The following is a 27,147-nucleotide window of genomic DNA, read 5'->3' as shown; positions in this document are numbered from 1 at the left end:
GTCTGGTACCATGTTTATAATGTGAATTACCATGTTTATAATGTCTGGTACCATGTTTATAATGTCTGGTACTGTGTTTATAATGTGAATTACCATGTTTATAATGTCTGGTACCGTGTTTATAATGTCTGGTACAATGTTTATAATGTCTGGTACCATGTTTATAATGTCTGGTACCATGTTTATAATGTCTGGTACCATGTTTATAATGTCTGGTATCATGTTTATAATGTCTGGTACCATGTTTATAATGTCTGGTACCATGTTTATAATGTCTGGTACCATGTTTATAATGTCTGGTACTGTGTTTATAATGTCTGGTACCATGTTTATAATGTCTGTTACCATGTTTATAATGTCTGGTACTGTGTTTATAATGTCTGTTACCATGTTTATAATGTCTGGTACCATGTTTATAATGTCTGGTACCATGTTTATAATGTCTGGTACTGTGTTTATAATGTGAATTACCATGTTTATAATGTCTGGTACTGTGTTTATAATGTCTGGTACCATGTTTATAATGTCTGGTACTGTGTTTATAATGTGAATTACCATGTTTATAATGTCTGGTACCATGTTTATAATGTCTGGTACCATGTTTAATGTCTGGTACCATGTTTATAATGTCTGGTACTGTGTTTATAATGTCTGGTACCATGTTTATAATGTCTGGTACCATGTTTATAATGTCTGGTACTGTGTTTATAATGTCTGGTACCATGTTTATAATGTCTGGTACCCTAGTTTATAATGTCTGGTACTGTGTTTATAATGTCTGGTACCGTGTTTATAATGTCTGGTACCATGTTTATAATGTCTGGTACCGTGTTTATAATGTCTGGTACCGTGTTTATAATGTCTGGTACCGTGTTTATAATGTCTGGTACCGTGTTTATAATGTCTGGTACCATGTTTATAATGTGATGACCGTGTTTATAATGTCTATCGTGTTTGTCATGTGAATTATCGTAATTTCACCACTAGAGGGGACGAGGGAACACTAATCATTATGGATGTATATATATCTGCATGTCTTTAGGGGGGGGGTTGTAAATTGGCTAATGATAAATCAATATCATGGTTTCTTTACTTTGTTCATGTCTATATGCGTATAATCTCGGATAACCCAGGACTAAAATCTTGTATAATTTGGTCAGATAATCGATTACCATTTATTTTCACGTCGTCTGGCCACATTAGATTATTGTGCGCATTATCTGGGACAAAATTCAAACTAAAAAAACGTTGTATCCTGAGAACTTTGTTCTGAGAATTTCCGGCCCAATCACCAAAGTGTTCTCTCTCTCAATTGCCATGTTTATGTTACCATCTTGCTTCTCTTATTTGTTTCTTATCGAAACATTTCAATTTGGGCATGTTCATACAGGCCACTTCCCCTGAGTGTAAAGGGTTAAGACTATCATGGATGATTATAATAGCTTAGTGTATGAATTGTGTAGTTACATTTCTCCATCCTCATCCCTCAGCTGGTTACCAAAAAAAGTGACCTCTTTGTTGGGGTGTCCTCTTTGATGTTGCTTAAATCCCAGATTGCTCCTTTAGTTAAAGTACAGTATTTTTATGGTATGAAAAAAAGCTGTTTTCTGACAAATAAGTCCACAGTCACAAAGGAAGTGTATGTAGGCCGACATGTTTTTAATCAATGCTCAACATTTCACCATGAAAATCATATTTTATGAAACACAGGAAATTGACAAGACTTTGGTCTTGTTTATTCAGCCTCTTTTCCCTGTAAGAAGAAAGAAATAACAGAATGGATCAGTATTAATAATGAACATGATAATTGTATCAACACTTGGTAATAACAGAATGGATCAGTATTAATAATGAACATGATAATTATATCAACACTTGGTAATAACAGAATGGATCAGTATTAATAATGAACATGATAATTATATCAACACTTGGTAATAACAGAATAACAGAATGGATCAGTATTAATAATGAACATGATAATTATATCAACACTTGGAAATAACAGAATGGATCAGTATTAATAATGAACATGATAATTATATCAACACTTGGTAATAACAGAATGGATCAGTATTAATAATGAACATGATAATTATATCAACACTTGGTAATAACAGAATGGATCAGTATTAATAATGAACATGATAATTATATCAACACTTGGTAATAACAGAATGGATCAGTATTAATAATGAACATGATAATTATATCAACACTTGGTAATAACAGAATGGATCAGTATTAATAATGAACATGATAATTATATCAACACTTGGTAATAACAGAATGGATCAGTATTAATAATGAACATGATAATTATATCAACACTTGGTAATAACAGAATGGATCAGTATTAATAATGAACATGATAAATATATCAACACTTGGTAATAACAGAATGGATCAGTATTAATAATGAACATGATAATTATATCAACACTTGGTAATAACAGAATGGATCAGTATTAATAATGAACATGATAAATATATCAACACTTGGTAATAACAGAATGGATCAGTATTAATAATGAACATGATAATTATATCAACACTTGGTAATAACAGAATGCATCAAGTATTTAAGACTCTGTGCTCAGCTTGATTTTTCATTAACCTTTTATAAAGAAAAATGTATTTTAACCTGTCCTGAATTTTATCTCAGTGATCTTAAATACATTTGAGTAATTGTAAAACATCAGTATTGACCTCTGTGAAGAATGAATCATAGGTGGTGTTGATGTGGTCATGTTTGAACATCAGTCAGGTGTAGGTTTAGCAGCAGTTCTGTACCTTTCCAGAGTCACGGGTCTTGGCTCTGAGCTTGTTGACCTGAGTCTCAGCGATGTCAGCACGCTCCTCAGCCTCTTCCAGCTCATTCTGAACCTTCCGGAACTTAGACATGTGCTGGTTGGATGCTTCCTCCTGGGTGAGGAAAAGAGACGAGAGCATAACATCAGTATTGAAAGTTTGGAGTTTCAGGTACCAAATTAATATATATTTTTAAAATGTATTTTAACGTTTTTATTTATTGACATATTTAGGATAGCATTGTACAGTATATATAGGGAGATGGATGATACAGAAGAGAAAGTGAGTGGTGGAACAGAGGATCAATCTGCTGCTTCCAGGGCCATGTGATCCAGGAGAGTCAGCACCACCTCTCTACTTTAAAATGTTACACATAGGAAGAGTCACTGTGCGTACATTTCTTCAGGAATTACTTGCACTATCAACTGAGTGATGTTGACGGTTGTGCAGTAACAACACTTCAACTAAACTGACTAAACTTGTGTAATGTCTACTAGGGAATGTAACCTTTCAGAGTATTTGACTAAGTCTGTGACTCACCGCTTCCTCAGCCTGCCTCTTGTAGGCCTTCACTTTCATCTGCAGCTTATCTACCAGGTCCTGAAGTCTGGCAACGTTCTTCTTATCCTCCTCAGTCTGTGGGAGAAGTTACAAGAATCAATAGTCCATAGTTTAACACACAAACCAGTGTGCTTTAGTGTGTGAAGAATGCACTTTCTCTTACCTGGTAAGTGAGCTCCTTGACTCTGCGCTCATACTTGCGGACTCCCTTGACCGCGTCTACACCTCTTCTCTGCTCGGCCTCCACCTCAGTCTCGAGTTCACGCACCTTTGTGGAAGAAATAAAGGTCGGCATTTATGTGAGGTGGTGAAGTCAGACATAACAAATGTTTGTAAAACAGAGGAATCTTCTACTGGTCAAGAAGTGTTGTCTGCTCCTATGAACTTTTACGATTTTAATTAAACAACTACTTTTCATGATGTAGGTGGGTGATTGAGAGAAAAAGCCATTACACAATACCCCTGTTCATTTTCATATGATCAAATACACTTCCAGCAATCTGTTTTTCAATCCACCCTGCTGTTAACTCACCCTGGACTCCAGTTTCTGGAGCTGCTTCTTGCCTCCCTTCATGGCCAGATTCTCAGCCTCATCCAGACGGTGCTGCAGGTCCTTGACTGTGACCTCCAGGTTCTTCTTCATCCTCTCCAGGTGAGAGCTGGTGTCCTGCTCCTTCTTCAGCTCCTCAGCCATCATGGCCGCCTGGAATGTTAGTTAGTTTCATTTATGCACCAACTGGCACCAATCATAAAGCTCATTTGGGATCTTTGGTGTGGTTAAACCAGCCCAGCGACTGCTGGCCCTTGGGGACAAATCAAGTTGATGTAATTCAAGGACTCACGTCAGTGATGGCCTTCTTGGCCTTCTCCTCTGCATTCCTGGCCTCCTGGACGATGTCGTCCACCTCTCCCTGCACCTGAACCAGGTCAGTCTCCAGCTTCTTCTTGGTGTTCGCAAGGCTGGTGTTCTGAAGGAGGAAACAAGGCGATTTGTTTGACTCCCAAGAGAACTTACAAGTGAGATAGAGAAAGTCACAAGGCTGAAGTCATGAAAATGTAAACGGTTTGCTTGGTTGAGTTTCATTAGAAATGGCTTTTGACCCGTACCTGGGAGTGCAGCAGTCCAACACGCTCGCTGGCGTCCACCAGCTCAGTCTCAGCCACTTTGCGGCCTCTCTCTGTCTGCTCCAGAGCAACTCTCAGCTCCTCGATTTCAGCCACCATCAGACCGTTTCTGCGCTCCACCATGGCTGCCTGCTCCTTCATGTCCTCTGCGGCGCGGACGGCATCATCAAGGTGCAATTGGGCATCCTGGGGTTCACAATTACATAGTATCATTAGACTTGTGGAAGTAGGGGCGATAGGATTGGTAATAAGGGGGAATGGGGGATAACTAGTCAGTTGTACAACTGACTGCCTTCAACTGAAATGTGTCTTCTGCAATTAACCTAAACTCCTCTGATTCAGAGAGGTTAAGGGGTCTGCCTTAATCGACATCCACGTCATCCGCGCCCAGGGAACAGTGGGTTAACTGCCTTGCTCAGGGGAACAGTGGGTTAACTGCCTTGCTCAGGGGAACAGTGGGTTAACTGCCTTGCTCAGGGGCAGAATGACAGATCCAGCAACCTGTTGGTTACTGGCCCAACGCTCAAACCACTAGTCTACCTAGCTAGGTTCATTGGTAAAAATGTCCCCGATATCCCTACAGTATATATTAGTCCACTCTAATATCCCTACAGTATATTAGTCCACTCTAATATCCCAACCTTTCTACAGTATATTAGTCTACTCTAATATCCCTACCTTCCTACAGTATATTAGTCTACTCTAATATCCCAACCTTTCTACAGTATATTAGTCTACTCTAATATCCCTACCTTCCTACAGTATATTAGTCCACTCTAATATCCCAACCTTTCTACAGTATATTAGTCTACTCTAATATCCCTACCTTCCTACAGTATATTAGTCTACTCTAATATCCCAACCTTCCTACAGTATATATTAGTCCACTCTAATATCCCTACAGTATATTAGTCTACTCTAATATCCCTACCTTCCTACAGTATATTAGTCTACTCTAATATCCCTACCTTCCTACAGTATATTAGTCTACTCTAATATCCCAACCTTCCTACAGTATATTAGTCTACTCTAATATCCCAACCTTCCTACAGTATATTAGTCTACTCTAATATCCCTACCTTCCTACAGTATATTAGTCTACTCTAATATCCCAACCTTCCTACAGTATATTAGTCCACTCTAATATCCCTACAGTATATATTAGTCCACTCTAATATCCCTACAGTATATTAGTCTACTCTAATATCCCAACCTTCCTACAGTATATTAGTCTACTCTAATATCCCAACCTTCCTACAGTATATTAGTCCACTCTAATATCCCAACCTTCCTACAGTATATTAGTCTACTCTAATATCCCAACCTTCCTACAGTATATTAGTCTACTCTAATATCCCAACCTTCCTACAGTATATATTAGTCCACTCTAATATCCCTACCTTCCTACAGTATATTAGTCTACTCTAATATCCCTACAGTATATTAGTCCACTCTAATATCCCTACCTTCCTACAGTATATTAGTCCACTCTAATATCCCTACCTTCCTACAGTATATTAGTCTACTCTAATATCCCAACCTTCCTACAGTATATTAGTCTACTCTAATATCCCAACCTTCCTACAGTATATTAGTCTACTCTAATATCCCTACCTTCCTACAGTATATTAGTCCACTCTAATATCCCTACCTTCCTACAGTATATTAGTCTACTCTAATATCCCTACCTTCCTACAGTATATTAGTCTACTCTAATATCCCTACAGTATATTAGTCCACTCTAATATCCCTACAGTATATATTAGTCTACTCTAATATCCCTACCTTCCTACAGTATATTAGTCTACTCTAATATCCCTACCTTCCTACAGTATATTAGTCTACTCTAATATCCCTACAGTATATTAGTCTACTCTAATATCCCTACAGTATATTAGTCTACTCTAATATCCCTACCTTCCTACAGTATATTAGTCTACTCTAATATCCCTACCTTCCTACAGTATATTAGTCTACTCTAATATCCCTACAGTATATTAGTCTACTCTAATATCCCTACAGTATATTAGTCTACTCTAATATCCCTACAGTATATATTAGTCTACTCTAATATCCCTACAGTATATATTAGTCCACTCTAATATCCCTACAGTATATTAGTCTACTCTAATATCCCTACCTTCCTACAGTATATTAGTCTACTCTAATATCCCAACCTTCCTACAGTATATTAGTCCACTCTAATATCCCTACAGTATATTAGTCTACTCTAATATCCCTACAGTATATTAGTCTACTCTAATATCCCAACCTTCCTACAGTATATTAGTCTACTCTAATATCCCAACCTTCCTACAGTATATTAGTCTACTCTAATATCCCTACAGTATATTAGTCTACTCTAATATCCCTACAGTATATATTAGTCTACTCTAATATCCCTACAGTATATTAGTCTACTCTAATATCCCAACCTTCCTACAGTATATTAGTCTACTCTAATATCCCAACCTTCCTACAGTATATTAGTCTACTCTAATATCCCTACAGTATATTAGTCTACTCTAATATCCCAACCTTCCTACAGTATATTAGTCTACTCTAATATCCCTACAGTATATTAGTCTACTCTAATATCCCAACCTTCCTACAGTATATTAGTCTACTCTAATATCCCTACAGTATATTAGTCTACTCTAATATCCCTACAGTATATTAGTCTACTCTAATATCCCAACCTTCCTACAGTATATTAGTCTACTCTAATATCCCAACCTTCCTACAGTATATTAGTCTACTCTAATATCCCAACCTTCCTACAGTATATTAGTCTACTCTAATATCCCTACAGTATATATTAGTCCACTCTAATATCCCTACAGTATATTAGTCCACTCTAATATCCCTACAGTATATTAGTCTACTCTAATATCCCTACAGTATATATTAGTCCACTCTAATATCCCTACCTTCCTACAGTATATTAGTCTACTCTAATATCCCTACAGTATATTAGTCTACTCTAATATCCCTACAGTATATTAGTCTACTCTAATATCCCTACAGTATATTAGTCTACTCTAATATCCCAACCTTCCTACAGTATATTAGTCTACTCTAATATCCCTACAGTATATTAGTCCACTCTAATATCCCTACCTTCCTACAGTATATTAGTCTACTCTAATATCCCTACCTTCCTACAGTATATTAGTCTACTCTAATATCCCTACAGTATATTAGTCTACTCTAATATCCCTACCTTCCTACAGTATATTAGTCTACTCTAATATCCCTACAGTATATTAGTCTACTCTAATATCCCTACAGTATATTAGTCTACTCTAATATCCCTACCTTCCTACAGTATATTAGTCTACTCTAATATCCCTACAGTATATTAGTCTACTCTAATATCCCAACAGTATATTAGTCCACTCTAATATCCCTACAGTATATATTAGTCTACTCTAATATCCCTACCTTCCTACAGTATATTAGTCTACTCTAATATCCCTACAGTATATATTAGTCCACTCTAATATCCCTACAGTATATTAGTCTACTCTAATATCCCTACCTTCCTACAGTATATTAGTCCACTCTAATATCCCTACAGTATATTAGTCTACTCTAATATCCCTACAGTATATATTAGTCCACTCTAATATCCCTACAGTATATATTAGTCTACTCTAATATCCCTACCTTCCTACAGTATATTAGTCTACTCTAATATCCCTACAGTATATATTAGTCCACTCTAATATCCCTACAGTATATTAGTCTACTCTAATATCCCTACAGTATATATTAGTCCACTCTAATATCCCTACAGTATATATTAGTCCACTCTAATATCCCTACAGTATATTAGTCTACTCTAATATCCCTACAGTATATATTAGTCCACTCTAATATCCCTACAGTATATATTAGTCTACTCTAATATCCCTACCTTCCTACAGTATATTAGTCTACTCTAATATCCCAACCTTCCTACAGTATATTAGTCTACTCTAATATCCCTACAGTATATATTAGTCCACTCTAATATCCCTACAGTATATTAGTCTACTCTAATATCCCTACCTTCCTACAGTATATTAGTCTACTCTAATATCCCTACCTTCCTACAGTATATTAGTCTACTCTAATATCCCAACCTTCCTACAGTATATTAGTCTACTCTAATATCCCTACCTTCCTACAGTATATTAGTCTACTCTAATATCCCAACCTTCCTACAGTATATTAGTCTACTCTAATATCCCAACCTTCCTACAGTATATTAGTCTACTCTAATATCCCTACAGTATATATTAGTCCACTCTAATATCCCTACAGTATATTAGTCTACTCTAATATCCCTACCTTCCTACAGTATATTAGTCTACTCTAATATCCCTACCTTCCTACAGTATATTAGTCTACTCTAATATCCCAACCTTCCTACAGTATATTAGTCTACTCTAATATCCCTACCTTCCTACAGTATATTAGTCTACTCTAATATCCCAACCTTCCTACAGTATATTAGTCTACTCTAATATCCCAACCTTCCTACAGTATATTAGTCCACTCTAATATCCCTACAGTATATTAGTCCACTCTAATATCCCAACCTTCCTACAGTATATTAGTCTACTCTAATATCCCTACAGTATATATTAGTCCACTCTAATATCCCTACCTTCCTACAGTATATTAGTCTACTCTAATATCCCAACCTTCCTACAGTATATTAGTCTACTCTAATATCCCAACCTTCCTACAGTATATTAGTCTACTCTAATATCCCAACCTTCCTACAGTATATTAGTCTACTCTAATATCCCTACCTTCCTACAGTATATTAGTCTACTCTAATATCCCAACCTTCCTACAGTATATTAGTCTACTCTAATATCCCTACAGTATATTAGTCTACTCTAATATCCCTACCTTCCTACAGTATATTAGTCTACTCTAATATCCCAACCTTCCTACAGTATATTAGTCTACTCTAATATCCCTACAGTATATATTAGTCCACTCTAATATCCCTACAGTATATTAGTCTACTCTAATATCCCTACCTTCCTACAGTATATTAGTCTACTCTAATATCCCTACCTTCCTACAGTATATTAGTCTACTCTAATATCCCAACCTTCCTACAGTATATTAGTCTACTCTAATATCCCTACCTTCCTACAGTATATTAGTCTACTCTAATATCCCTACCTTCCTACAGTATATATTAGTCTACTCTAATATCCCTACAGTATATTAGTCCACTCTAATATCCCTACAGTATATATTAGTCTACTCTAATATCCCTACCTTCCTACAGTATATTAGTCTACTCTAATATCCCTACCTTCCTACAGTATATTAGTCTACTCTAATATCCCAACCTTCCTACAGTATATTAGTCTACTCTAATATCCCAACCTTCCTACAGTATATTAGTCTACTCTAATATCCCTACCTTCCTACAGTATATTAGTCTACTCTAATATCCCAACCTTCCTACAGTATATTAGTCTACTCTAATATCCCTACCTTCCTACAGTATATTAGTCTACTCTAATATCCCAACCTTCCTACAGTATATTAGTCTACTCTAATATCCCTACAGTATATATTAGTCCACTCTAATATCCCTACAGTATATTAGTCTACTCTAATATCCCTACCTTCCTACAGTATATTAGTCTACTCTAATATCCCTACCTTCCTACAGTATATTAGTCTACTCTAATATCCCAACCTTCCTACAGTATATTAGTCTACTCTAATATCCCTACAGTATATTAGTCCACTCTAATATCCCTACAGTATATATTAGTCTACTCTAATATCCCTACCTTCCTACAGTATATTAGTCTACTCTAATATCCCTACCTTCCTACAGTATATTAGTCTACTCTAATATCCCAACCTTCCTACAGTATATTAGTCCACTCTAATATCCCTACAGTATATTAGTCCACTCTAATATCCCTACAGTATATATTAGTCTACTCTAATATCCCTACAGTATATATTAGTCCACTCTAATATCCCTACAGTATATATTAGTCTACTCTAATATCCCTACAGTATATTAGTCTACTCTAATATCCCAACCTTCCTACAGTATATTAGTCTACTCTAATATCCCTACAGTATATTAGTCTACTCTAATATCCCTACCTTCCTACAGTATATTAGTCTACTCTAATATCCCTACCTTCCTACAGTATATTAGTCTACTCTAATATCCCTACCTTCCTACAGTATATTAGTCTACTCTAATATCCCTACCTTCCTACAGTATATTAGTCTACTCTAATATCCCTACCTTCCTACAGTATATTAGTCTACTCTAATATCCCTACCTTCCTACAGTATATTAGTCTACTCTAAAATCCCTACCTTCCTACAGTATATTAGTCCAGTCTATTACATTTCTCTGATCTATTTTTTTCTGCTGATTCACAAACAAATCCCTCCCCATGTTCAGGTTGTTGAGCCTGATGTCCAAGTTCCTTTACCTTGAACTGTCCCTGGACGTTCCTCAGCTGTTTCTGGGCCTCAGCGGCCTGCCTGTTGGCGTGGCTCAGCTGGATCTCCATCTCATTCAGGTCTCCCTCCATCTTCTTCTTCACCCTCAGGGCGTCATTCCTGCTCCTGACCTCAGAGTCCAGGGTGCTCTGCATGGAGTCAACCACCCTCTGGCTGTTCCTCTTGATCTGCTCCATCTCCTCGTCCTTCTCAGCGATCTTCCTGTCCACCTCACCCTTGATCTGGTTCAGCTCCAGCTGCACACGCAGAATCTTGGATTCCTCGTGCTCCAGTGTGCCCTGAACGAAGAGAAGCTGTCAGTCAAATCAATCCTTCACTCAGCTCCGCCCCCCTTGGTTACTGTTGCAACCTCAGACAACATTTTCCTGGGAAGCCCAATTCCCCATTCAGACCACTGGAATAAACCCCTTACAATAATCTCAAACTGTGTTTTTATATACACAATGAAATTAAACACTGCCCCTCAGGTATGTTGTGTTGGACTGTCATTACAGCTGCTTCAAAGGGAATCCTGGTCAAATCATTTTTGTAGTGTGGCCACTGAATGGCTCTGAATTCAGTGCCAGCATGCAGTCAAAGCTATAACTACTTTCGGAACTAACTAGTGGTCTCAAATCGTATCCTGAAGTTTAAATCAGATGGGAGATGTATTCATAACATGACTAACTGAGCTAGCCAATGTACATGATCATATATTTTGAGAAAACAACAATGTAACAAAAGTATAATATCGGATTCAGTCCATCAACAGGCTCTGTCTTTCAGGAATCACATTAGAAAGTACTGAACTGTTCAATTATTCAACTTTAGTTTTATTTTAAGAAAACTCTGTTTCTGTTTTCTTTTTCTACTGGTTTTCATGTGTTTGAAACAAGAGCTTGTTCGATGTGTCCGACTCGACGATAGTTGCTATCCATTGGAGAACAGGGATTGGTTGCCCACAAACGTTAGGGCGGAGCTTAGCGAAGGGTCAGGACGTTTGGATGTGCAAAACACAAGGAATTGCATATATATGACTACAATAAACACCAATAAAAGGGAGCATTGGATTGTAGCTGGCATTGCCAAGTGTAACACTGCTTTTCCTATCAAACAGCTGTAGTTTGTACCTCAGCCTCCTCCAGAGCGGTCTGGATCTCAGACTTCTCTGTCTCCACGGTCTTCTTGGCCTTCTCCAGCTCATGGATGCTCTTGCCAGTCTCTCCGATCTGCTCAGTCAGGTCAGAGATCTCCTCTGCACACACAAACACAGAAGCTGTTTAGACTCGGGAGACTTTCAGTGGATTTCACCAATGCACTGAAGTTTATATTGAATCCTTATAACAGATAATTAATTATGAGCACTTCATACTGTCTTGCAAATCTAATTGCCACCCCACATCATTGGGTTGTTCAAAGGAATACCAATTACAAGTTCCAAAATATATATATTTTAAAATGTATATAAAAATTCTGAGATTGTGTAATAGCAATTTGATATAATGTTGATGATTCCATTTTCAAACACTGGTCAAATATCATGCAAAAATAACTGCTGTCAAATGCTCACGTTGCAGGTTCTTGTTCTCTCTCTTCAGAGTCTCCAGATGATCCAGAGCCTCCTCGTAGGAGTTCTTCATCTTGAAGAGTTCAGTGCTCATTGAGCGAGCCTCCTTCTGAGCTCCTTCCAGCTCAGCCTGGCCCTCCTCATACTTCTGCTTCCACTCTGCCAGAACCTGGGGAAATCCATGGGATTTTCATTACAACTCATTGAAAGAGAGTTTTCAATCGGAAATATGCTACAATTCTATTACAACTGATCAAATAGCAGACAGAAAATATCACCCTAGAGAGCGGTTTATAAATGTTCACCTTGTCGAAGTTCCTCTGCTTCTTGTCAAGGTTAGCGGCCATGGCGTTGGCTCTCTCAACGTCAATCATGAGGTCCTCCACCTCTCCCTGCAGTCTCTGCTTGGTCTTCTCCAGGGAGGCACACTTTGAGTTGGTCGCCTCAATGGTCTCCTCAGCCTCCTGCAGACGCTGGGCCAGCTTCTTCCTGTTGGACAACAGCGGGTGGTGTCATGGTGAGTAACTTGTTGTGAAACAAATACTGCACTACATATTGAAGTAACATTTTCTCAGATCCCCAACCAGCCTCACCATCCACAGCCTTTATTTTAGTCTTTACTATTGAGAGCAACTCACTTGGCCTCCTCCAGCTCCTCTGTGCGTTGGATGGCATCAGTTTCATACTTAGTCCTCCACTGAGCCACCTCACTGTTGGCCTTGGACATGCCGCGCTGCAGCTCTGCCTTGGCCTCCTGCTCCTCCTCAAACTGCTCTCTCAGGAGATCACAGTCATGGCGGGCAGACTGGACACCATGGGCCAGTGCGTTTTTAGCCTGAGAGAGAAAGAAAGACAAAGAGAGATTAGAGAGGGAGAGTAAAACAGATGACAGTAGAAGTCTCTGAGGGAGGTGTAGAAACAGTCTATGTGTAGATAAAGATCTAAACTGGAAGGTGGTTTCCATTTAGGATGCCTTACCTTGACCTCCTCCTCAATCAGTCTCTTCAGCTCCTCCACCTGCTGGGTGAAGGCCTGTTTGCCTCTGGTCAGCTGAGACACCAGGGCTTCCTTCTCCTCCAGCTGGCGACCAAACTCACCTGCAGGGAAAGAGGAACATCTTGTTATGGGGACTCTGTTCTCGAAGATGGACATTTTATTTTGAGGAATCGTAGTGCAGAAACTGTGTGGACTGAATTTACAGCCCCCCGAAACATGTTATTGTGTACTACTGAGGTGAACTATATTGGATTGTTGTTCATTGTTGGAGGTACCATTTTCTGTCAGGAGTCTGGCCCTCTGTCCGCTGATGTCGTTCACCTGGCGAGCATTCTCATCATTCTTAGTCTTGAGCTCGCTCAGCTGGTCCTCAAGAGTACGGCACATCTTCTCCAGATTGCCCTGTTAGTGAAACATATGGGACTGTCAACTTCAGTTTATTGAATGGTAATTTAGCTGACCATCCTCAACACTGCTTGACCAAAACATCACTACTCACCTTAGTCTTGGCGACAGCCTCCATGTTGCTGGAGAGGTCATCAATCTCCATCTTGTACTCGCTCTTCTCCTTCTCCAGCTTCTGCTTGACGCGCTGCAGGTTGTCGATCTGCTCCCCGAGCTCAGCCACACTGTCGGCCTGCTTCTTGCGCAGAGCGGCGGCTGTGGCCTCATGCTGCAGGGTGGACTCTTCAAGATCACGACGCAGCTTCTGGAACTCAGCCTCGCGCTTCTTGTTCATCTCAATCTGAGCAGCAGTGGCGCCTCCGGCCTCCTCCAGTCTCTCGCTGATCTCCTCAAGTTCCCTGGAGAGATCGGCCCTCTGCTTCTCAACCTTGGCCCTGGCAGCACGCTCAGCCTCAATTTCCTCCTCCAGCTCCTCAATACGGGCCTAGAAAAAGGGTCAGGAGCAGGGGGAATGAACACTACAATACAGTTGAAACAATTGAACCTCACTACATAATAATAGCATGTACTGTATATTTATCATAAATGTGTTTATACATAGCCAGCTACACTAACATATTTACTATATTCATTAGACCGTGTCCCATGCAGGAACCAAACTAACAACGGTAAGAAGCAACTTCTTTGCATAGATTAGAAGCACCAGCAAGAAGCACCATCTTCCATCTTACTGAGCCATCAGAATCCACCAGGAAGAATGTGTGCTAGTGTAACGGATGTGAAACGGCTAGCTAGTTAGCGGTGGTGCGCGCTAAATAGCGTTTCAATCTTTGACTTCACTTGCTCTGAGACCTTGAAGTAGTTGTTCCCCTTGCTCTGCAAGGGCTGTGGCTTTTGTGGAGCGATGGGTAACGATGCTTCGTGGGTGACTGTTGTTGATGTGTGCAGAGGGTCCCTGGTTCGCGCCCGGGTATGGGCGAGGGGACGGTCTAAAGTTATACTGTTACACTACCAGAAGAAATGCATTGGTTATTTTCCTGTACTGGAGCTTAGATCCTGTACTGTACCTGGAGTTCCTTGATCTTCTTCTGCAGCTGAGCTCCCAGAGACTGCTCATCCTCTATCTTGCTGAGGAGCTGGGTGGTCTCAAACTCCTTCCTAACAAATACAAACACGTTGATTGCAAAGTTTGTTTAGGTTAGACAGTGTAAAGGGAGCCTAAGCTACCATTCACTTTGCTTTTAAGAATCACATACAAAGACTATTTCATGATTACAAGAATGAGCCAAGAAGAACCATTATGTTGATCAAGAAGGCAGGGAATACTGTAGTCATTTATTTGTGTTTACTTCTTGATTTTCTCATCAGACTGCTGCTTGTCATTCTCCAGGTCCATTATGGACTCCTGGGCCAGTTTCAGATCTCCCTCCAGCTTTCTCTTGGCTCTCTCAAGGTCCATACGGAGCTTCTTCTCTTGCTCCAGAGAACCCTCAAGCTACAAGATATAAACAGACATGTGTTGGTCAAATCTAAACAACTGTAGATAATATCATCTTGCATAATATCATGGCCAGAATGTCAAACTCCACTCACGTCGTCCACTTGCTGTTCCAGCTTGGTCTTGGCCTTGGTCAGAGTGTTGACTTTGTCCTCCTCTGCCTGCAGGTCATCCAGTGTCTGCTGGTGTGCCTCTTGGAGGGCTTTCTTCTCCTTGGTCAGCTTGGCAACACTCTCATCCACAGACGCCATCTCCTCTGTCAGGTTTTTCACCTGAAAACGGCCACAACAAACGTAGTTTTTGGTTAATTCACCATACGTGAAGTAGCAGTAACAAGTGGGTAGCAGAACATGCAATGAATATTTTGTTTTCTACCTTTATTTAACTCGGCAAGTCAGTTAATAAGAAATTCTTATTTACAATGACAGCCTAGGAACAGTGGGTTAACTGCCTTGTTCAGGGAAAGAATGACAGATTTTTTACCTTGTCAGCTCTGGGATTCGATCTTGCTAACTTTCAATTACTAGTCCAACACTCTTAACCACTTGACTACCTGCCACCCCAGGTATACTCCCATGTGGGGAGTACACCATGTTACACTATTTTGTGTCTTAATTTTTACTGCACTCACAAAAAGACTTGACTTCCATTTCTGTTTTGAGTTCATCATTCTTTGGATTATTGTTTGGTTAGACTGTCTACAAGACCTTGTTTTCAGTGGCGTGCTTCTCCTTCTCCACTTTGGCCAAGGTGAGCTCCAGGTCATCAATGTCCTTCTTCAGCTCAGAGCACTCGTCCTCCAGCTTCCTCTTCTTGGCAGTCAACTCAGCATTCATCTCCTCCTCATCCTCCAGCCTCTCAGTCGTCTCTTTGAGTTTGGCCTCCAGCTGGATCTTGCTCTTGATGAGCCCCTCACACCTTTCCTCAGCATCGTTCAGATTCTCTGAATCCTGGTTTCAGAACAAGAGAAAAAAACTGTGTTTTCACTTTGTGTATCAACATTTAGACCTTATTTAGTCAAATAATTCAGAGCAAATCAATTAAATGTTTTAAATATAAATATATACCATGGGCATTTTCTTGAGTTAGCCACATAGCGATTGTGTTAGTATCTGTGTACTTGTGTGTCTAAATGTGCTCTGATGAGGGTTGTTGCTCACTCACAGATGCGACTTGAAGCGCCAGGTCATTCTTCTCCTGCACCATGGCCACCATCTTCTCCTCCAACTCCTTCTTCTTGGCCAGAGCCTTGGCCAAGTCCGACGTCATCTTCTCATAGTTCTCCTTCATGTTGGCCAGCTCCTTCTCAGTCTCAGCGCTCTGCAGCAGGGGCTTGATCTTGAAGTACAACTTCATCCATGGCCAGGTTTTCACATTCATGAATGAACGGATGTTGTACTGGATGGTGAAGACGGAATCTCTGGTCCACAGAAAGGATAGAGTGACATGGTGAGTGACATGGTGAGTGATATGGTGAGTGACATGGTGAGTGACATGTTTAAAGATTATTAGGAAAATGATGATTAAATGACTGAACAATATTCTCATTTTAAATAGAACTGTAACAAAGTAAACTTATATTCTGTTTTATTATATCTGATTAACAATATGAGTTCATAAGAAGGGATTGTGTGACACAAACAAGGAGTAATTAAAGTTAATGAACACCATTCCAACTAGGAAGAAAGGAATGGGTTGTGGATTAAGTAAACAGATAAGGTTAACCTATGGTTGAACCAAAGAAATGAGCTCTGGTGTGTTTTAGATAAGGCAGTGAGTGCATTCCTAGGTTTTCTGTTAGTTAGAACTGTCAGCTAAGTGGTGATCGATAATGGTGAGGAGTCAAAAGTTAATTCAGTTGTGTTGTGTGTCCTGTGTATGTGCTAGGGGGATCAGAATGAACTTTGAATGAACTTTTAAAGTTCCCTTTGTCTCGGTCGAGAGGAGGAGATTAATTTTAGAAAAAATGAAATGACGTCATGTTATTGTATATAAACTGTTGCTCGTGGTAACGTGGCAGCGCCCTCCGAGAATATATTCTGTTACCTATTATTGATAAGACTGGTCTCCGTCTATTTTATGCAAACAAGAACCTTACAAATTCTCATTAAAATAGATTAAGGGAATTCAATTAATGAAAACACATTGGAATAATTAAATTACAGTAACAAAGATCTCCTCCAGTTTTAAAGAGGAGGACTTTAAAACTACATTCTGGGATTTGAAGAATAACAAAACAGGGACCCTGACATGTTTTGTATACAGCTGAGGAATGGGGATAGGGAAATGAAACCACTCTTAAATGTATAGATAGCGCTACATAGGGAATGACTGACAAATAACCCTAAGATCATGAGGCATTTCATATTATTCCAGAAAAAATGGGTAAAAATCACTTATTTAAATAACAATTGAACAGCTTGCTAAATCCCAACCTGCTGCTTTAATAGAATATTATAACATGTACTTTCTCATCCTGAACAACTCACAGCATATTCAGTACACAATCATTATACATTACATGCAGGTGTTTGACAGAATTCTTTGCCAAGATGTCTACTCTTCCTCACCTCCTCTCCATCATCTTGGTGAACTCTCTCCTCATGAGGAATCCACGGCTGAGAGCCTGGACCATGCCGACCAGAGAGGCCAGCTTCTCATCTCTCATCTCCTCCAGGACACCCAGCAGACCGGCTTTGAAGAACACCTGACACAGGTTGACATGGTCAATTATGGAACCAGTCAGGTGGAAAGAGATAGAAAGTATTTTTGCAGTTGTTTTTATGTTTTTACATAACTTTTCTTCACCTCATACATTTTTTTTATATAGAAATTTGTTTTTGCTTGGGGGTATTTGACTGACCTTGGTGTGTCCAAACTTGTAGTCCTCGTGATTCACATCAATGGACCCAAGCAGCTTCTCAGAAGCCTTCTTGTTGTCCATGAACTGGCCCTCGGGGATGACACTGGCATTCAGTACTTTGTACCTGAATCAGGAGAAATGTCAAGTTGTAATAGATTGGTTATATTACGTAAAATAATAAGGCTATTCTGATGTTGGGAAAACCCTTCGAGATCATATTTCTGTGTGTGTGCGCGCGCTCGTGCGTGCGTGTACCTCTGCTTGAAGTCAGCATAGATGATTCTACTAGGGAAGCCCTTCCTGCAGATCCTGATACCCTCCAGAACACCATTACACCTGAGCTGGTGGATAACCAGGAAGTTCTCCATCAGACCTGGAAACACAAACCAAGTCTCTTTAAATACTCATAAACAGGTTATAGACTGGTTTGTTAGTGTTACTGACTCTGTACTGACAAGATGTCATATTTAACTCAACCTCTATTGTACCTGGAGTCTTTGACTCGTTGGGGATCAGGCAGCGTACAAAGTGAGGATGAGTGCTCCTCAAGTTGGTCATCAGCTTGCCCAAGTTCTCCTGTAAGAGGGTTACAAACCATGTTCTCAGAAATCATTTCTGATAATCACTACAGCTGAATATCCACATTTTAAAAGCTCACCCTGAACTGGGAGGACACAGTCTGCATGGAACCACCCTTCTTCTTGCCTCCTTTCTTGGTTGTATCTGTTATAATGGAGAAAAGTTCCATATAAATGAGAGAATCTCATGTTAATTTCACATTTATCTTAATGCAAGTGCTGCCAATGAGATTGTGTAAAATAACACCTGTTGAATGAGTAAATTAACCCAGTAAATCACCCTGACAAATTGTGATACATTTAAAGCAGCAATCAGCAGTTGAAACAATAACAAAGCATTCTCCCTGCCCCTGTTTCGATAAAAAACTGAGAGATATGAATGGAGAAACATAACCACTCAAATTTATAGACATATCTATGTATTGAAGGACTGACAATCCATGATATCAAAATGATAGTATGAATAATGTTTTGAGGCTGTAAAGTGCATGTTTGCCTTTACTTTCCTTACAAGCATTAAAACAAGCTCATATTTTGGGTTCTGATGGGGTACGACAGGTGAACTAAGCCGATGTTCTTTAAGAATGAATGGGTACATATCTTTTAACCTCTAACCTCTACATCCACGAATGGATGTAGCAACTGCAGACTGAGCCTTTAAAGAATATGGGACTGATTTGTAACTAGTTCTTCATGAAGTCTTTTGATGTTCTGCTAGTCTTACCCTCAGGTGGGGCAGCGACATACAGGGTTGCCATCAGTTTGACTGAAGACTTCCCGTACAGCTGAAGAACTGAGTCGTTCAGGGGGTCCTTGTTCTTGTCCAGCCAGCCAGTGATGTTGTAGTCCACAGTGCCGGCATAGTGCACCAGGGAGAAGTGGGCCTCTGCCTTGCCTTTGGCTGGCTTGGGCTTCTCAAATGCCTTGTTTTTGCCAAGATGCTGGTCATACAGCTTGTTCTTGAAGGAAGTGTCTGAAGCCTTGGGGAACATGCACTCCTCTTCAAGGATGGAGAAGATGCCCAATGGCTTTACGAAAAGAGATGTACATCAAATTAGTGATATTTACATTTAGGATCACATTTGTTCTTTTAGCAAATATGCTATTATGAGAGTATCTTCATTTAGGGGCACAATAGTAAACATATTGAGTTATCAACAGTCAGATGTGTTGTACCATGTGATAATATCTCTCATTACTCCATTTGAGCTTTGCTGTTGAGGTCCATTATAATCCTGACAGACAGCTTACCTTCTCAATAAGCTCAATGCAGGCAGCCAAGTCCATGCCGAAGTCAATGAAGGCCCAGACGATTCCCTCCTTCTTGTACTCCTCTTGTTCCAGGACGAACATGGTGTGGTTGAAAAACTGTTGCAGTTTCTCATTGGTGAAGTTGATGCACAGCTGCTCCATGCTGTTGTACTGTTGAAGGAATATCAGAAGGGATCATTTCATCATCATACAAGACTGTAATCCCTCTCAATCACAACTAATTGTCTTGTTCTGGTCTCAGACTCACATCAAAGATCTCAAACCCGGCAATGTCGAGCACACCAATGTAGAACTGCCTTGGATTCTTGGTGTCCAACATCTCGTTGATACGGATGACCATCCACAAGAACATCCTCTCATAGATGGACTTGGCCAGAGCCGAGACTGAGTTATTAACCTGCAATGATAATAGCTCAAATGAATACATGAGATATTGACCATGTCTAGTGACAAGGTGAAAAGAGCTTGGGGAAAACATCATCACTATTCAAAACAAGCAATTCACTCATCACCAAAAGATGTATGGTTCTCAGAAAATGGTAGACGCTGTGTTTGGCCGCCTTACCTGAGGCACAGTCTGTCCCTTGGTCACATACTCATTGCCGACCTTCACTTTGGGGTAGCACAGAGCCTTCAGCATCTCAGCTGAGTTCAGGCCCAGCAGGTAGCCGATTTTATCAGCCACTGGAGAGAGAACCAACAACAACAGACTCAGAAACACAAGATCAATTGTTTCTTTTCGGACAAGTTTTTTGTGGGTCTAGGTTTTGATTTGAACCCACATTCATAATTTTAAATATTTTCTGGAGGTTGTAAATTGGGCTCCATAAATGATCTCCTGCCGGACTTTGAGGAGGCTCTGTCTATCTTACACGTTGTATATCTATGAGTGGGACTGGGAATGGGACTAATGCTTTACTCATTGTATATCTATGAGTGGGACTCACCCTCTGTGCCGTCTGGCTCGGCCTGCTCCTCACGCTGCTTCTGCTTGAATTTCAAGTTGCCATGGTGCAGTACAGCTCCTGTCAGCTTGTAGATGCTCATCTTCTCATCATTAGTGAAGCCCAGGATTGTAATGGCATCCTGGCATTAGACAGGAAGTACAATGGTGATGAACTGAACGGTAGTTTGCTCACATACAGTACACTACAGTTCTGTGCTCTCAGCAGAACAAATGGGATGGACATTTGACTGGCTTCTCAGATCCACGCGAATACACTTGACCAACACTGGTAGATGACATCACAAGATACATTTGACACAGTTCCACAGGGACTAAGTGACACTCTCTTGTGGATGTCTTACATGTACAGTATGGGCCTCAAGGTGAAGTGTGAAGGCATGAAGAGTTCCTTGAGGCACATGCCTAACTAACTGTCATCGGACTTTCATAATTCCTATATGTGTACATTAATTAAATTCACTTGGTCTATTTTAGGAGAATTTGTAAGATTCTTATTTGCATAAAATAGACTGAGACCAGTCTTATCAAAATTAGAAAAATATAATTTATTCTCGGAGCGAGCTGCCATGAAACCACGAACAACAGGTTATGTACAAAATATGACGTCATAGGTTATAAAATGTCCTTCCTCCTATCGACCAGGACAAAACAGGTTCAAAAGTTTATTCCAACCCCCTAGCTTTGCTCGCTCACTCCAGACACAGACTTATCAAGATTCACTTCTGCAATCTTCACCTTCATCCATCACTATTTAGAAGACAGTTTCAGATGATGGAAAACCCAGGAAAACACTGCTGCCTTATCTGAACATCCCAGAGCTAAGTTGAGTCGGTTCAACCACACGTTAACGATCCTTTCTGCTTACTTAAAACCCACAATCCAGTCCTCCCCAACCTGGTTGGAATGGTGTTTATTATGTTTAATTACCCCCTGTTTCATGCTACACAATCCCTTCCTTATGAATTAGCATTATTAATCAGATATGATAACACAGAGTAGAGTTTAATTAGTTACAGTACTATTTAATATATAGATATTGTTTAGTCATTATTCATAAAACTCCTAACACTAACTCAAGGCATTTAGAATCAAACAAACAAATACATGAACATTCCCAGCAGCCACCAGGTTGGAATTGCACAGTGCATTCAGTGTGTATGGTGGTCCTACCCATTCCATATATAGAATATAATGAACCCTTTGTTTGACTCACGTCTGTGGCATCCAGCTCTTCCTTGTCGTTGATGCTGGCCACAGTGATCTGACCCTGACTGCACATGGGGAAGTCGTAGGGGTTGGTGGTGATGAGTGACATTTCTATGGACAACAGAGGATGTCTTGTCAGTTAAATCTCTTAGAATTGTACTGTCCTACCTTTACAGTATCTCTCCTTTACTCAGTAGATGGACTCAAGGATGTAGTATAAAATAAATATTATCAACTGAGACTCGTGGAATAGTGCATCACAGTCCATTACTTAATAGATATTTCCCAAAGACCTGACCCATATCTAGATGCCTTGTTACCATGGATGTACTCATTGTAATAGTATTTATAATGGAGGTAGGAAACATTCCCCCTGAACCTCTACTTTGCCTCACCAATAATGTCAGGTTTGTGATTGGTCATCATCTGGAAGAAGATGTGGTAACCTCTCTCATCGGGAAGCTGGAAGGACACTCTGGACTTCTCTAGCAGGTCTGAGAGAGAGAGAGAGAGAGAGAGAGAGAGAGAGAGAGAGAGAGAGAGCGAGAGAGAGAGAGAGAGCGAGAGAGAAGAGTGAAGAGTGAAGAGTGAAGAGTGAAGAGTGAAGAGAGAAGAGAGGAGAGAGGAGAGAGGAGAGAGAAGAGGGAGAGAGAGAGAGCATTGGATAAAGCTTATCTCCCCAAAAAGTCTGTGTGAATTTAGTAAAGAATTGAGAAATAATCCAAATCAACTCACAGGTCTCAATGTCAGCTTTAGCCAGTTTGCTACCTTGGAAGTGAATCCTGATGAATTTACCCTAAAGTAGAGCATGGGGGTTAGAAAGGGGTTAACTAAATACATCTAGCATTTTACTTTGATAGACCCCTTTAAATGTTACAGTTTGTTGGACATCTATTGATACAACAGAAGGCAAATACTGAAATACATTTGTCCAATATAGATCACTTTCCCAGTGTGCCCTTCATACTTACGAAGCGAGACGAGTTGTCGTTCCTCACTGTCTTGGCATTACCGTAAGCCTCCAGCAGAGGGTTAGCAGCAATGATCTGATCCTCAAGAGACCCCTGATTGAGACAAACACAAGTTGCTCAGGAACTGGTTAAGTGGTAAAGTTAGTTATTCTCGATTGCTTGAACACAGCCCACCAAACTGAAATGTCTTACAAAGGTTCAACATACCTGCATTTTGCCTGGTTCTGCTTCCTTCTTGGCACCAGACACTGCAATGGTGGCAAAGTACTGGATGACACGCTTGGTGTTGACAGTCTTTCCTGCACCGGATTCTCCGCTGGTTAATATGACAGAGAATCAGGGGTTTTAGTCACATGTTTGAATGTCAGATCGTCTTACACTAATAAATAACATTGAAAAATACACTGTTGACGTATTTTAATTCATAAGTAAATCATTAACAAATATCCCCGCTCATCGACTCATTCCTATGCGTAGCCTAATCCATTCATAATGTAATATATCACACCCAAGTGACACAACATATTGCAGTAGAAACATTTTCTCAAGTGAGATTTTAGTAAACAACTTACGTAATCAGGACGGACTGGTTCTCCTGGTCTGCAACAAAACAACATATAGATTATCATACTCAAGCAACATTATGGGGACATTATTGAATTCATAGCATCATCATGGATTTAAATTAGGAACCTTTTCCATTCAAGGCCAGTCAAATCAGATATTACCAGCAAACTGTTCTAACGTAGTCTTCTAGTCAGCAGATACATCCCTAAAACATATTTTAACTTCCATCCATCCTTCCATTAGACCTCATACCAATTTGCATGAACTGAAAGGCGTTGTCAGAGACGGAGAAGATATGGGGTGGAGCCTCCATCCTCTTCTTCCCTCTGTAGGCGTTAACAACCTCCATGTCGTACACAGGAAGCCACTTGTAGGGGTTCACCGTGGCACAGAACAGCCCAGAGTAGGTCTGGATGAATGAGAATAAATTCAATTAGGGGATTAGAACAATCAGATTGACGTTTACCTGGATTTATGTGAGGATGTGGGTGTACTATGGTATAGTAATGTAGGTCTACTGTATTTGGTCTGTTTTGGTTTCTACCATGACTTTATGTGTAGTACTGTATGTGTGTATGTTTAGACAGGTATCTTACATAGATCATCCATGCTGCATAACGCTCTTTGAGGTTATACAACACAGAGGCTTCATTCAGGTAGGTCATCATGGCCATGTCCTCAATCTTGTCGTACTTAGGGGGGTTCATCTGGTAGACGTCTGCTTCCTTGAACTCTTTTCCTTCCTGAAACAGTCAGAAATCTAGATTATACGCAGATCAAACTGGGCAGGACTGAATTCTGTTTGCTCATTAAATACAAGTTCAATCTTTTAAAAAAAATTATGTTTAACTGCAAATCTCAATCTAATCCAACTACTTTGTCATCAGCCACTGACACACATGGTGATTCTTAACTAGTCAGTACAGAACATGTCATGCTATTTTTAAATAGCAGCAACGAAAGGTATGTTTTTCAATGTTATATTCTACTGCTGTTATTGATTTCATTTGGTCTATTGGCATGTTTTGATTATTGTGATATTAATTTCAAGACAGAGAAATTTGAATACTTTTCAAATCAGGCTTACCTCCTTAGTGCCGTCCGGATGCGCGACTGTCACAGTACACTTTCCTTCAGTCCTGGCAGTGACCAAACCCTTAAGGTAAAGCTCCTTGGTGTCTGCGACATAGCATGCGTTCTTTGAATCAAAGGGTGCGGTTTGTGCCTCCATCCTCTCCTTCTCAGGCTTACGGAGGTATATGGCAGCCTTGCCGTAGATTTGCATCTCCGCGTCCGTACTCATGGTGACGGATCACTAGGAAAGAGGCGAAACAAGAAACATGATTGACTCTGTGGTGCTTCCTCCACAGTCAACAGAGTTGTGAGGGGTTTCTCTCACAGAACATTTGTCACTTTTCTTATGAAGACTCAAACTTATTCTCACCTTCTTTTCCCCCTTCTACAGATGAATTTGTACTTCTTGGAGATCCCTGGGAAACATTAGTTTGTTGTGAATACGCACAAGTCTAAAGCTATATAATTTTGCCCCCCCGAAGAGGTAGAAACCATTTAGAACTGTATAATTCAACACAGTCATGACAACCTTGTCCAATTCAACTACAGGTGCATCTGGTGACTTCCATTTTCCTGGTGACAACTCACTTAACTACACATTCTGTCAAGAATTCAAATAAATACCCCTGAAAACCCAGTTACATTATAAACCAACCCGTCCATTTATAAACAGCAGGATAACCACTTTTGACAGTAAATAAAAGCTAAAAAAGTTTAAAGTAAAACACATTTAAAGTATAAACATTTCAAATGAATGTCAGTTGATATTGTAAAAAAATAATGAAATAATGTAAATAACTAAATGCAGAAGTCAACTGAAACAGTGCATTTAGCCACTGCCTCACATGCTGAGTGCTAAGATGACACAAATGTATACATGTGAGGAGGTGGAGAGAGACTTACCACAGAGGAAGAAGGTGTCTGACTTATGGATGCTGGGGTCTCAGCCTGCTTATATCTGGTTGAAACTGACAACCAGGCAAAAGTTAATTATGGACCACTCTGGTAAAGGACATGGATTGACTGAGAGCCCTCTGTGTTTCTGTGTCTCACTAGCGCCACCAACTCCCAGGACCGACACACTCCCATTACATTACTTTTTAATGCAATAGTTGGTTTTAAATTGAGTTGAGTTAACATCGATAAATAATAAATAATAAATAATAAATAATTATGACAGTATCAAAAGTTTGCGATATCAGATTGACTCCAATGTTTCTACCATAGCGCCTCAAATACTGTAATGGAGTTCCTGTTAACCCAATACCACTAAAAACATTTCAGAATAATCTGACCTTATTTCATTACATTTTAGTTACGTTCATCTTCATCAACAACTTAATGTGTTTTTAAACCGATTGTTTTATACTTTGCTTTCAAACACATCTGAACTTTCTCCTCAGTCACCTCATACTTGTGATCTATCATATTAAATACATATTTAAAAGCTATAAAAGGGTTAAATCAACGGTGTAGTTATTTATCTACAGTATGATCTATTGAAGATGCTGCAGGAGCTTTTAATCGTCTCACATGTCAGTTGTCTAAAACGGTCCAGGAGGATTCTTAAGGCTTACATAACATCAGTACAGTATTTAAATCATCTTATCCACTCATGTTTCTGACAGCCATGTAGCTGCCTCAAACTTTTATTACACTCTGAGGTAAATCGTTTAGCAGCTGGCTTCTATAAAACTGCTTTAAAATGACTATATAGTTACAATAAAGTAACAGATTCCTTTCCATTTCCATTACATTTGAATTAATCCTTTACAATACAGTTTTAATATCTTTTTAATATCTTTCTAACAGGCAGCTCTAGCAAATCAATTTGTATTGGTCATATACTGTACACGTGTTTAGCAGATGGGGTTAGCAGATGGTGTTGTTGGTGGTGTGGCGAAATGCTTGTGCTTCTAGTTCCGACAGTGCAACAATATCTAACAAGTAATATCTAACAATTTCACAACTTATACCTCAATGCAACTTGTGAAGGAGACACCATCAGCAGAGGCATTGCTTTATATCATGTTTAGTACATGTATTTGTTCAAGGTCTTCTTTATGGACAGGCATTTCACATTCTTCGAACTCTATCAAATCTTTAGTGTTTCAAAACCTCTGCATTTAATAGTCGTTTAAATGTTCTTTATGTCTAATGTGGTTCCAGCTATATTAATGCTCAATAGGGTGAA

At 39.6% G+C, this 27,147-nt stretch overlaps 1 protein-coding gene across 1 annotated transcript; it reads right to left on the bottom strand.

Moving 5' to 3' along the window:
- Window positions 1-1,638: 1,638 nt before the first annotated feature.
- On the bottom strand, window positions 1,639-25,194 carry LOC110517148 (myosin heavy chain, fast skeletal muscle-like). The gene is made up of 39 exons (XM_036959884.1): window positions 24,967-25,194; window positions 24,476-24,622; window positions 24,132-24,288; window positions 23,885-23,912; window positions 23,520-23,628; window positions 23,313-23,405; window positions 23,077-23,137; window positions 22,737-22,835; window positions 22,349-22,452; window positions 21,116-21,254; window positions 20,734-20,852; window positions 20,416-20,565; window positions 20,148-20,318; window positions 19,621-19,924; window positions 18,977-19,041; window positions 18,807-18,894; window positions 18,574-18,691; window positions 18,319-18,442; window positions 18,026-18,162; window positions 16,620-16,875; window positions 16,163-16,405; window positions 15,551-15,727; window positions 15,307-15,452; window positions 15,025-15,115; window positions 14,052-14,441; window positions 13,828-13,954; window positions 13,535-13,653; window positions 13,195-13,391; window positions 12,862-13,045; window positions 12,560-12,725; window positions 12,120-12,244; window positions 10,980-11,288; window positions 4,480-4,683; window positions 4,215-4,340; window positions 3,905-4,075; window positions 3,536-3,640; window positions 3,352-3,447; window positions 2,794-2,925; window positions 1,639-1,753 (listed from the first exon to the last, which is right to left on the bottom strand). Exons 1-39 carry the CDS (start codon window positions 25,180-25,182, stop codon window positions 1,736-1,738), a joined length of 5,811 nt encoding a protein of 1,936 aa, XP_036815779.1. The 5' UTR covers window positions 25,183-25,194; the 3' UTR covers window positions 1,639-1,735.
- Window positions 25,195-27,147: the final 1,953 nt, after the last annotated feature.

This window comes from Oncorhynchus mykiss, chromosome 23 (genome assembly GCF_013265735.2).
Source record: "Oncorhynchus mykiss isolate Arlee chromosome 23, USDA_OmykA_1.1, whole genome shotgun sequence".
In the NCBI taxonomy this organism is placed as follows: Eukaryota; Metazoa; Chordata; class Actinopteri; order Salmoniformes; family Salmonidae; genus Oncorhynchus; species Oncorhynchus mykiss.
Note: the sequence above shows the minus strand (reverse complement) of the source record. Positions and strands in the feature narration are given on the sequence as shown.

Coding starts and splice junctions, on each gene's coding strand:
- LOC110517148 (XM_036959884.1), bottom strand. CDS start 25,182: ATGAGTACGGACGCGGAGATGCAAATCTACGGCAAGGCTGCCATATAC. Junction 21,255..22,348: donor AAGAGCTGGATGCCACAGAC/GTGAGTCAAACA, acceptor GTCTAATGCCAG/GATGCCATTACAATCCTGGG. Junction 18,163..18,318: donor ACAAGTTTGGACACACCAAG/GTCAGTCAAATA, acceptor AACCTGTGTCAG/GTGTTCTTCAAAGCCGGTCT.